Source organism: Coenobita brevimanus, chromosome 59 (genome assembly GCF_032717465.1).
Source record: "Coenobita brevimanus isolate Jiangsu-jjx chromosome 59, ASM3271746v2, whole genome shotgun sequence".
Lineage (NCBI taxonomy): Eukaryota > Metazoa > Arthropoda > Malacostraca > Decapoda > Coenobitidae > Coenobita > Coenobita brevimanus.
The window spans coordinates 22,761,901-22,775,273 of NC_137012.1; the positions used below are offsets into that span (position 1 = coordinate 22,761,901).

Below are 13,373 nucleotides of genomic sequence, written 5' to 3' on the forward strand. Positions count from 1 at the left end.
CTCCCTCGTCTTTGACAGTACCGCCACCAACCCTAGATATCATCACTTTTGTTTTATCTGCATTTACCCTTAAACCCTTTTGCCCCATACCATCTCTCCACTTCCTAAACCTTTCCTCCGCCTCCCTTTCATTCTCTGCAATCAACACCAAATCATCAGCATACAACAACTCCCACGGGAGTCCGTTTCTAAAGTCACGTGAAAGGGCTTCAAGTACCATGATAAACAACATGGGACTCAAGACTACCCCTGATGCACACCAACATTCACGGAAAACTCATCACTCAAATCTCCATTCACTCTTACCTGGGTGTGAGCACCCACATACATGGCCATAACCACCCTAACCAGCCACTCCTCCAAGCCAAGCTTTCTCATTGCCCACTTCACCACCTCTCTGGGGACTCTGTCAAAGGCCTTTTCCAAATCAACAAAAACAAAATAAAGATCCCTTCTCCTACCAATATATTTTTCCTGAAGCTGTCGAACAATGAATATGGCATCAGTGGTCCCCCTACCTGGCATAAACCCAAACTGCATCTCATCAATATTCACTCTTTTTCTAATCATACCTTCTAAAACTCTCTCCATTACCTTCATTATCTGATCTAAAAGCTTAATACCTCTATAATTTCCTCTTTCCAGGGCATCACCCTTCCCTTTATACACATTTACAATTACACTCTTCAGCCAATCATCTGGGACAACACACTCATAAATAATCCTATTTATCTGGTCAGTGACTAACCTCACCCCTATATTGCCTGAGGCCTTCAACATTTCGGCAGTCAACCCAGACACACCTGCTGCCTTCCCCACCCTCATCCTGCCTATTGCCTCACTCACAGTAGCAGTATCAATCAAAGGCCAAGGGCCAGACACTGGATCTGCTGGCTCCAAACCTTCCCTGTCCCAGTCAAACTCCTCATTCAACAACCGGTTATAATGCTCTCTCCATGCATCTTTAATATCCTCACTGTTCACCACTACCCTTCCTTCATCATTCTTCACACACTGCTCACCAATGATATCCCGATTATCCCTCTTCACCTGACCTGCCACCCTAAATAAATTTTTCCATTCCCCATGATTTAGGTTATCAAGTAATTGCCTCTGTGACTCAGACTTTGCCCTGTATACCTCTCTTCTAGCCATATGCTTGGCAGCCAGATATTCCTCTTTGCTACCACCCTTCTTCCATTCCCGGAAAAGCCTTCTTTTCTCCTTAATTGCAGCTTCTACACCCTCATCCCACCACCAAGTTACTTTATGTCTTGGTGGTCCTCTTGTCCAGCCGCATGTTACATCAGTAACTCTCAAGAAATTGTTCTTGAGGGCTCTGTACTGTTCATTAACGCCTCTGTCTACAGCTCCCTGTTCAGCCACCACTCTCCTCAACTCGCTATAGAAGGCATCCCTTACTACTTGGTTTTTCAGCTTCCATATTTTCCTTCTAGGTACGTAAGTCCTCTTTTTCATCACTTGTTCTTTAAGCACCACATCACAAATCAATAGTTTGTGCTGCTGCACACACTCCTCACTTCCTATAACTTTAACATCCCTCACTAACCTCCTATCGGCCCTCCTAACCAGAAAATAATCTATCTGACTTCTATTTCCCCCAGACTCATATGTAATTAACCTACTGTCTCTTTTCCTAAAATATGTGTTGCACACAATCATGTCCGTTGCCTCCCCAAACTCGAGTATCCTTTCCCCTTCTGCATTCCTTAGACCATACGTACATCCCCCATGCACTTCTTCATAACCTTGTGCTGCTTCACCTACATGACCATTTAAGTCCCCTCTCAAAATCACTATCTCATCATCCCGCATACCACCCACTACACGTATTAAATCATCCCAAAATCTATCTTTCTCTGATTCATCCAATCCTGCCTGAGGAGCATATGCCGATATAATCGCAGCTATCTTTCTTCCCAACAGAATTTTCACTACCAATATCCTATCGCTTACTCTAAAAAAATTCATAACATATTCCACCCATTTCTCCGCAACCATCACACCAACATCTCCATATCCGTCTGTCCCCCCCTGCCAAAACAACTTATAGCAACAGTCCTTCCCAACAATCTTTCTGGCTGATCCACCCCTGTACTGGACTTCCTGCAAACACGCCACATCCACCCACCTCCTACTGAATGCCTAAACGACTTCCCCTGCTCTTCCCCTCAAACTTCCCACACATAATCTATTAGAAGATTTTGCAAGAGAGGTAATATGATCTTTCCATGATAAATCTTGAGAGAATGAAACCTTGAATATGCTCAGAGATGATGCAGGATTGAGTTGGATGTTGTTAACCCTTGCTGAGCTGCAGACCTCATATTAGGTACAGTGAAGGTCTACCTGGACCATGCTTCAAGCCTCATATGAGGTACAGATTTACATTGGTTATAACACAATGACTCAAGGGAGGTAAACTATCAAACAGAGAATTAGCCCAGTAGGGGTTAAATATTAAAGGATATTCCTGTGGAAGATTTTGGTGGGTTGAAGATGTAGGAACTGAGTTTTGGATGCATTAAAAACAAAGGTACTTTCACCCTAATCAGAGATATCATCCAGATCAGAAATTGGGTGTGTCATAGCCTCATTCCTTGTTTGTTGAAATAATTGTTGTGATGGACACCGTGGGAAGTGAATGGAGTCATCAGCATATGCATGGATAGGGTTAGATGTACAGCTTGGAAAGTCATTGTTGAAAAGAAGGAAGAGAGTTGGCGATAGGACAGAACCCTGAGGAACACCATTATTGATAGTTCTAGGAGGAGAACAGTGACTATCTGCAGCAGCAGAAAGAGAGCAAAAGATGGAGGGACAGACAGAAGGATAGAAACTGTAAGAGGGCATTCTGGAAATTAAAGTTTTATACCAGACCCAACTGAAAGCCTTTGATATCTCAAATGCAATGGCAAAGCTTTTACCAAAGTCCTGAAAGGAGAATGACCAATATTCTGAGAGAAGGTGAGAAAATTGCCAGTGGAGCATCCCTTTAAGAATCCATACTGACAGTTTGAAACAAAGTTATGGTAGGAAAGATGCATTAATTTTTTTTTTTTTTTTTTTTTTTTCTCCCAAAGAATGGACTTAAAATCTTTGGAAATACAAGATGTTAAAGCAATTGGGCAATAGTTGTAGAGCTGGGAACAGTCACTCTTCCTTGGGACAGGCTGAACGAGAGCAAACTTCCAGCAAAAAGGAAAGGTGCAAGTTGACAGATAAAGGGAAAAGAGTTTACCTTGTTAGGGTGTAAACACAGAAGCACAGTTTGAAAACAACAGGAAGGACCCCATCAGGCCTGTATGCCTTGCTAGCATTGAGGCCAGTGAGTGCAGAAGGTACATCAGTTGAAGAAATTTTAATGTCAGACATAAGGAAGTCAGAGTGAGATGGAAGAGATGAACAGCACCGGAAGATAGGTGGTTTGGAAAGAGAAAGTCTGAGCAAAGAATTCTGCCTTTTCAGTAGAAGAAGCAGCTACAGAGCCATCAGTGCAGAAAAGAGGAGGGAAGGAGGATAAAGTAAAGTTGTTAGAAGGGGTTTGGCAAGGTGCCAGGAGTAGGAAGAATTTGAGTAGGAGATTTCAGAGCATTTGTACAAATGAAATCTGTTATTTTTGCATTGTCTCATTTTGCAAAAAGGATTGTGATTATGTACAAGAAAATCTGAAGGCATAATGGGCAAAGTAAATCATTAGGGAAGAAATGATGGAAATCTTTGTATGCAATTGAAAATATGGCCTTTGGTTACAGTACATTTGTTAGCATCATACATCACTTATTGTTTATACGTACAGTAAAGACATTTCGGTAATAATTGCCAGTTACCATCAATTTTCTTTTTTCTCCCAGATTTCAGCGGTTCCTCTTGTGGCTGGGAACTCCATTACATATGGTTGATGATATCAAAGTGCAGCAAGTGTGTTCAGTCATCAGTGAGTTTGCCCTAGAGTACCGTACTTGTCGAGAGAGAGTATTACAACAGATACAGAAAAAGGCAGCGCACAGGGAGAGAAACAAGACAAGAGGGAAGATGATTGTGGAGGTAAGAAGTGAGAGAAGCTAAGGGAGAAACCGGGACACATTTCAGAGTAAGGGTGAGGGTTCAGTCTTCATTGGCTGTTGAATATGCAAATACCTGTACTGTACTGTAGTCCTGTCTTTCACCACTGTACTGCACACTCACCACAAGGTATCCAGATGTTGAAAGCACCATGCATTTTGGAACTTATGACCAGTGAATCCAAAAATCACTCTTCTCATATGTGCAGCATATCAGTAATGGTTACTGCACCATGCACCAGTGTTGTGGATTCAAACTGCATCACTTCATAGTCAGGCATACCAGTCATTCTGAGATGAAAAGCTGTATTCTGTCCATTTTCACATCCATTGTACCCTGGTGTTTGGGTAATTTTTTGATAAGGGTACACAACCTCTAGAGTTTCGTATGCAAAGTATTGAGTCTACCTTAAAACTGAATACCAATTGACCTCAAAATTGCCTTTCCTTATTTTCCTCTTATGTCTTTCTTTCCTTCTTTCCTTTCTTTCATTTGTTTTATAGGATCATTAATATGATGATAAAACTGACAGGTGCTTCACACAGTAGTTGGGCAATGCAATTTAAAGTGTACAACAAAATCACAGTACGTATACATTTCATAATTACAGTACTGTTGATAGACAGCAAGTAACTGCTGGTGTATGTTTCCAAAACTGGTCTGTCTCATCAAAAGTCAGGACCTGTGTTAGTATCCCCCTGCCTGTATGAGTGCCTTAAGCTTTGCAGGGAAGGCCTCAGCTTTCAAGTGGTCAGAACTGGCAGCCTCGCCATGCATGGTCAAATGTCTAAGGCCAGCACAGGCCTTAAACAGTTCAAAACAACTCGTGCTGGCTTTGAATTCCCCCTCCATTCCGGCTTTGAATTCCCCCTCCATTCTTTTCTTATCCCAAAGATCCTTCCACAGATTAAGAGGTTTAGTGCAAATAAACTGTGATACTGAGGCTGCTTCACTTGGTTGAGTTCATAAACCCACAGAGGTAGGAAATGCTCCATCTTCTCTATTAGAGACTCCCATGTTCTGGTTAGTTGTTTAGCAGTCAGGGTAGGCGCACTCTGCGATGCCATTAGTACAGCGTCTGATTTTTCTATTACTGTAGAGACTGTGGACTTTGGCAGGCCTTGGCAGTCTTGCTGACCCTGTCCCTCTGTGGTGTTTAGTAGTGTCCAATTTCACATCAAGGGAATGGTTATGCCTTAGTCTTTCAGCCTTCCGATCAGTAACACCATGCTTTCCACTGGGGATAGTGCCAGACATGATTTCTGAGTTACAAGTTTTAGTTGTTTCACACACAAAAAATTACCATGCCATATTATCACGCACAGCACTATTCATTACGTACTTACACTGTAATTTGGTGATAGCAATGGTGTTTTGATGGCCATACATAAGCAAGAAGATTGGGTAACTCAGAAAATGCAAGGGAGATGATCATAGGTGCAGGAAACATGAGTGAGTGGATGAATGAGACAGTGTCTTCAAAGGGGTGGCATGAAGGAGGCTGCCTGCACAGAAGCCTGAGATGGAGGTTCTGCGCATGTAAACATCGGGTGGCAATCTTGGGTCAAATGTCTGATTGTTGGCATGCATGCATCACCGCATACACATGGGATAGTTGTAAGTGGCCATGACAGTTATCAGTCTGGCAAATTTTGATATTATCACAAAACTGGGCCTAACTCGTAGTTCATTGTTTTAGTGATTTATCACATAGCAAACAAATATATAATGAGGCCTGACTGTACAGTCTTACCCTGGTATGTGATGAAGTTGTCAAGTGAAAACTCATCACATAATGATTTATGGTGTACCAAGGTCAGTATAACACAGGCTCAGTGAGGATAGGAAGGGCGCCAAGGACCATGTAAGCTAAAATCTCAAAAAAACCTTACCCTTTCAGGCTTGTACTCAGAGCCCTCAGTAGCAACATGCTTTCCATTAGGGGTAGTATCATTGCCAGATATGATTTGGATCACAAATTTCAATATTTCATACACAAAAAGTTATCACTCCATGTAATATCACACCCTGCACCATGTATTGCACAGTTGCACTGTTACTTGGTGATAGCCATGGTTTTTCAGCAAATGTAAACACTGGGTGGCCATCTTGGCATAAACGTCTGATTGTTGGCTTGTGTGGGAGGCACTGGTAGCATGGGATTTTCATACACAGCCACCACAGTTGTCATATAAGCAAATTTCACCATTGTTGTCGTGAAACTGGGTATAGCTTTTAGTTCATTGTCCTGTCAATTTATCATTTACAAAACAAATGTATACTGAGGTGTGACTGTAAGATATTGCTGTTGTATAATGTATGCCAGACTACAGTTATACCATTCTGACTCGCATATACTGTATCCTATTGTTCTTTCTGAGGTTGCTTCACAGTAGTATTTTTCTTCTATTGTGTAACATTTCATATGTAAAGTTATCACTCAAAAACTACTCTTCTATCTTTAGTTTCATCTTACATGTTTTTTGGTAAAATATCTGTGCTTTTGATAGATGGAGAAGTTCAAGCGACCCAAACAGACGAAGGAGGAAAAGGCTGACTCTGACCTGCGGCAGCTTCTCAACTACTCTGATGTTTCTGATACTGAGACTATCCGTGGCAAAAACACATGGAGACGGACTAGGGAAGGTGAGAGATCTCTGATTATTTTCTTAACCGTAAATGCTTTCAGTCACACTGCGCCATTTTGAAAATTTCACTCTTCTGGCAGGGTTCAGAGCATTTCACAAGTCACCTTCTTGTTCCCAACTTTTGATACAACAATTGTAGCATTATCCTTATGTGTTCTAACAGCAACCATATATGTAAGATTGTGGACCATTGATTTTTGGTGAGGAAAGTGGGAGGTCTGTACTATTTTATTAATCATTTATTCATGGCACATACAGGATGGTGGGGAATCTATAAGAATTTCCCTTCTTAGTGTATGGTGAAATATATAAAAAAATATGGAAAATGGAAAATATAATGGGAGGAATTACAGTGAGAAAAGAAAGAACAGGGAACAACTGAAGGGTAACATTTTGTCATCACTAGGGAAAAAATGACTGTGGAGAGGTCATACAAGACATGAGCCAAGGATGTGACCAAATATGAATAGCGACTAAATTTGCTTCTTGACTGATTCCTTCTCCCTTCTCCTGACCTTTCATAAACTCTCCTCAATTTCCAAATATACTCCATACCAGGCAAGACAAGAAGTCGTGGAGATGAGAGTCTGAAGGGTGTGGGAGGTGAAGGTGTGAGCATAGAGGGTGAGGATGCCTTACTAGACTCTCTGGTAAGGACTGCCACCCAGGCTCCTACCTCAAGGTCCACACCCAGAGAACGGAAGAGATCAAGGCATGCTGACCGCAAGTCATGTGAGTATGAAGAGGTTTTTATTCATTTGCTTGGTAAACACATGAACAGATTAGATATGACATAAGTAAGTAGTGATCGTATCAGGACTTTGGATTCAGATTATGTATTGTACATGAGTTTTGAAAGTAACTAGGACTTAAAAAGTCAATCATGAATTCTTCAAATGATGAAACTTATGTATATAGTCTACCTGTTAATAAGTGTATTTGGTTACCACAAGAACCACAATAGCTACCATATAATACCTGCCCACAAAAAATTGCAGTTAGGCAGTACCTTGTTTATATATATTTATATTGTTAGTAAAGGCCCAAATATCTTTGAGCTGCCTGATTATACTTGGTGAGATAGCTTTTCCCTTTAACTCCTTTAATTGAGCCAAACAGGTTATTTACGTGTCAACTGATGAAAAAGAAATACAGTAGCTACTGGTAATTGAGTTTACGGGTGGGAGTTGGTATGGTAGACTTTGGAAAAAAAAAAAAAAAAAGTATAAGTATGGTATTGAGTGTGTGAGAAAGCAGGGTATGAAGGTTTATGACTCCAGGGATTTGACGAAGAATTGAGCATCCCCTCCCTCTCCCCTTTTTTTTTCCCTGATGTCAAACTGACTGTCTGATAGGTAACATGACTTGTACTGTGTATGTGTGGAAAGTTGTGGCTATGAAGTGGAGTCATGATTTTGGGGACTTGAATGGTGAGTGAATGTTTGAGGTCCCTGTCACTAGGGATGCTGTTGACTAGGTTTTCATCTGCCAGACCTTTCTCTTTTATTACTTTGTGGACCCTACCTCACCGTATCATTGGGTTGGGATGGGGGTGGAGGAAAATCAGAATGATGCAGGATGATGATTATGAACTGGCATGTTGTTGGCTCATTAGTTGATCTCCTACATTACACTGGATTGCTAAACTCTTAGTACAGTCATGGAAAATTCAAATTTTCTCGCCACACAGTTAATGTACAAGCTGTGCTTCATTTTTTAGAACTCTGAATAGAGAAAAGATTATAGAAATGGAAATAATGCTACTGCAGTTAGAAATCATCTGCCTTAATGAATTGTCATTAGGAAGTTGAAACCATGTGTAAATACCGTAGTTAATGTAATGGCACTGTAAAAGGTACATTGTAACTGGATAATTACATTGCCCCATTAAGTGTGCTGAGTACATACCAAAGTCTGTTTGTCTTTATACTTTTAGTTTGAAGACATTTTTATTTTGTTCTTAATCTCCCTAGACAATTTTATTCAGCTTTGAAGAAATTTTTCTGACTGGAGAAATTAGAAGTAACCTTAAACAGCTCCTTCTATATTAGTTGAATAAAATTGCTGGGTGGTAGTGTGGTTACAATGAAAAAGATGTCATCATAATCAAGGGGTAAATTATGCCAATTTTTTCATTCAGCCACCACGTCGTGGACTTTAATATTTCTGTGTTGTATCATTATCAGTAGCAGTTTCATCCTCACTGATACATCACTTGTCCCATACAAGGCATCTTGTCTTTCATTAGCACCGTGTTTTAGAATTACAGTTTATAAATGGTACATCCACTGTCTCACACATTACTGGTTTTCAATTTACCATCATCTCTCAGCTGCTCGTACGAGCACCGGCACAGTGAAGCGTTCACGGACAAGAGACCGTAATTTGATAAATGAACTGGAAGCTCTACAGCAAGTCCAACAGCTTCATGTAGAATAAAACATCTTGCTCCCTCTCTCTCTCTTCACCATTCAGCAGTCATTCTTAGTAAGCTTATTTGTGATGGAATTCAACTCAAGTTCGTTTGATTGTGATTAGTTTGTTTTCCCTTCCAGTGTATCTTATTCTGAAGGAAAGTGTTAAGACAATCCCAGGTGTGGTTTGTGGTGATGTGATAGATATTCCCTTCATTTAAATGATATCAATATAATACTGTCTTAAAATCCCCTTGACATGGTTTGTAGTAATGTGGTTGCATAATGTTTGTGACATTCAGTCTTTCTCTATCCATACTCTGTTGTTCACTGTGGTTCATAGTGGTTTGCTTCTTTATTGATGGTAACCATCGTCGATTATGTATGTCAGATCGTGTTCTGTTGCCTTTTACTTTGTATGTGAACAGAATAGTTCCTTGTATATCCTGTTCATTGCATGATGCCTGTATTTATTACAGGTGTCATTTGTAATGAATCATAGTCTTACCATGGACAGTGTGGGCGAACACCTCAACATATTGCCTGTCCCATTACTGGCCTGTGTGATTTTCACTTCTCGTGGAACTTTTTGTTTACTGACTTTGGTTGTCAGTATGTACTGCAGTTATTTCCTTCACTTGTTTGCATTTGATATCCACTCTTGTTAAAATCCTTACCTACTTTTTCCTTTAGCATTTGCATCCTAATACTAAAGATTAAAAGGACAAAATATTTTACAAGTTGCTAGACTGTTTTAGCTTTGTGTGTGTGTGTTTTTGTGCTATTTTTTAATACTAACCCTTGGGTAGTCCACAAGTACTGTAGTTTGCTATAATTGACCTGTGATTCTGATTTAGCTGGTACAGTATACACTTGGAATTACAGTGCAGACTGTCATATTAGAAATGCATGGGTCCAAAGGGTGTAGAGAAATAGGAAAGTTTTGAAATGTAGAATCATAACAATAACTTCAAGAAAATGGTGTATTAAATGGCCTGCAGTCTGGTGCCATACTGTAATAGTAAATACAGCTAAAGGTCTTGTATTGATAATTAATCATCAGTTCTTATACTTGTCCACAGAAAAACATATTCTTTTAATATGCATTGATTGAGTGAGAACAAGTGATATCTGACTCCATCAATTGTGTGAAAAATTACTATATTTTTGAAAGCAGAGGTTTTCAGAAATCAGATTTTTGGATTTGGGAGTTTGTACTATATTGTACTCTCAGGCATATTTAGTGATTATATTTACTTCACTCTGAAAGGTGTCTTCTTTAATACTTCTGGAAATATTACTGTACGTGGTTGTTATTACCACTGTTTTATTCACTGTTTGTGTATACTGTATAATAGTACTTTGGTGCTGGGGAAAGATGCATTCATGTGGTGGCACAGTATAACCAGCTGGCTCTTCTTCTTGGTTACACGAATGTCCCCTCAACTACTGTACTTCCCTATTCCCTGAAAGGAGAATGGTGAGCTGCAATACACTGGGTTCATATTTTACGTGATCTCAGGACCACCACAACTGCAATAGTACTTGTAGTCCATCATACACATACGGGCGTGCCCCAATATCGATGGGTATGCTACCTATGACAGTCATCAGATATTGATTTTATTGGATTTTGAAACAAATTTCTCCATACGTTTCTTAAGAAATGGTAAAGATGTGTTCAGCCCCCATCAAAAACACAGATATGTAATCTACCAACACAGGACATACAGTAAAACAGTTCTGCTTGTACCTAAGTACAGTGAGTGTTTAAAGGATTTATATATTCTGAAAGTAATATGCATATGTATTCATACACTTTACACAGTATATACACAGTATATTTACACAGTAATTACACAGTATATATATATATATATAACTCTGTGGTACAGTGGTAAAGTGTGCATTTTTGTACGGTGAAGAACGAGGGTTCATGCCCCGCCAGGGTGATAAACTTTAGGAGTGTTCTTCTGGCCACGTACTGCTTTGGTGGACATAAGGGGTGCTGTGGTTGAACCAGTGTTGTATACTATAAAGTATGCTTGCACCCAGTCGGCAGACAACATACACATCCAAAGCCACTCCAACAGTACAGTTACACTTACAAGCACTTCTCACCCTACATACAATCTCTGCCAGACAGCCTAAGTCGCTTGGTAGAGATACATAGGCTGTATCGTCCCCACTTTCGTCAGGACAGGGCGGTCCTGCAGTGGACAAACAAATGGCTGATGATATATATATATATATATATATATATATATATATATATACACATACATATCTGTACACCAGGACACCATTTACTACGCTGGGTGGTAACCATGTAACCAAATTTTGGCGGCTGGTGGTTTAGTGGGTAATTATTGTGCTCCAATCGGTTTAAGCCGGTGAAGGTTTATATCCAAGGGGTGATTGGGGTTTATTGCACATGTAATGCCACTCAGGGATGAGTGAGGCTGCTCATCTTAAATGTCAGGACCAACTGCCTAGTCCCAGGCTTCTATACTCCTCATGGGGCAACGTAAGAGTGGATGATGGATAGATGGAGGGATATATATATATATATATATATATATATATATATATATATATATATATATATATATATACAGTACATCCCCCTAGTACGCGCCTATATGGGCGGCAGAGGACGTCGCGTACTAGGAATCCGCGTACTGTGAATACATAATCTTATGGGAAAAATTACATATGGGCAGCACCCCCCTTCATGGGCAACCCTTGAGATATCTTTCAGACCTAAATATTGTACTATACAGGGAAACTATCTTAAGACATATTACCTAAGATAAAGTAAACCTACAAGATCATGGCTTTACTAGGTAAATCATTGGTGGTAGGTGGTGGTGACCATCATCCACTCACTTGATGTAGTGCTGCCTACTTCTTACTTAGCCTTTATCATTCTTTTTCTGAGCCAGCCCTCCTCTCTTCCTATTTCTCCCATCTTTCCTGTCACTTCTTATTGCTCTTCCTTCCTTTACAGGTGGCTTTACATTGAGTGACAAGCCTAATGGTTTCCTGTAAACCAAGAAACCATTTACAACGCTGGGTGGTAACCATATAACCAACCCATATGTGCTCCCTATGTGTCAACAAGTGGGTTGGTGGACGGATATTGCCCCTCCCCATAAAACCAATAACTCAAAGTCAAATGGCCACCCCTTACGGGATTATGGCATCTGGCGATAGATAGATAGATAGATAGGCAGACCTTTACCTGTTATCGCTTCTTGGGGGGGCAATGTCACATACTCGGGGTAACCCCAGATTTGGGCCACTCTTCGCTGCCTGTCTCGCTTACAAGGAGTTCAGTTCGCATACTTTAAAAAAAAAAAAAAAAAAAAAAAAAGTCCTCACGTACAAGGGGGATCGCGTACTCGGAACTCACGTACTGGGGATGTACTTATATATATATATACAGCTACCACAAATTGACTTAAGACCTCCCCCCACAAGGTATTAAAAAACACAGGAATCATAGTATATTACAATGTTTGTTCATGAAATGCCATTCATTAATATAAAATCATGTCTCTCTTGTTTTTCAGGACCAGTTTGATGCGTTTTGGCATGGAATCACTTACATCTCTAAAGTAATCTAAGGACATTTCTTTGCACCAAACATTTGTCAGTTCAGTCTTGAGGTTGTCCAAATTGGGTGTCTTCTTCTCTGCCATGGTTTTCTTCATCTTTGCCTAGCAGTTTTCTATCGGATTTCAATTCAGACTGTAACCAGGACAGTCGAGGACCTCAATCCGATTATCCTGAAGCCATTTTGTCACCTTTCTTGACTTGTGACATGGAGCTGAATCATGCATGAAAAAGTCACACCCATGAATTGCAAAAAAGTTTAACAAATAATCTTTCAGAACTTGAATGTACCTGCCACCATTCAACATCAAGTTCGTAGGAAGAAAGTAGAGGCCTCCCCTTCCCAGTTCACCTGAGAAACACCCCCATACCATTACTGGTTGTGGGTGCTTAACAGTTGGAACAGTGTAAGCAGGGTCATATCGACTACGGGAGGCAGGGCAACGAACCTTGGCAGAACGCACCTGGAACACTTGAAATGTGCTTTCATCGGAAAACTTAACTTTTCTCCACTCATCCAGTGTCCTGGCAAACTGAATGCACTGCTTCTTCATGTGGTCAGTGAGAAGTGGTTTCTTGGCTGCAGTGCAGCTTGGCAAACCCAGCT

The 13,373-nt window shown here is 40.4% G+C and overlaps 1 protein-coding gene across 2 annotated transcripts in view; it reads left to right on the forward strand.

Moving 5' to 3' along the window:
- Positions 1-9,206, forward strand: part of Fhos (Formin homology 2 domain containing) — a 370,832-nt gene extending 361,626 nt beyond the window's left edge. For both annotated transcript variants that reach the window (XM_080274704.1, XM_080274705.1), the window contains 4 exons: positions 3,876-4,068; positions 6,597-6,732; positions 7,293-7,466; positions 9,067-9,206. In XM_080274704.1, the coding sequence (XP_080130830.1) occupies positions 3,876-4,068; positions 6,597-6,732; positions 7,293-7,466; positions 9,067-9,173 (610 nt within the window). In that variant the 3' untranslated portion in view covers positions 9,174-9,206. The remainder of the gene's footprint in view (positions 1-3,875; positions 4,069-6,596; positions 6,733-7,292; positions 7,467-9,066) is intronic.
- Positions 9,207-13,373: the final 4,167 nt, after the last annotated feature.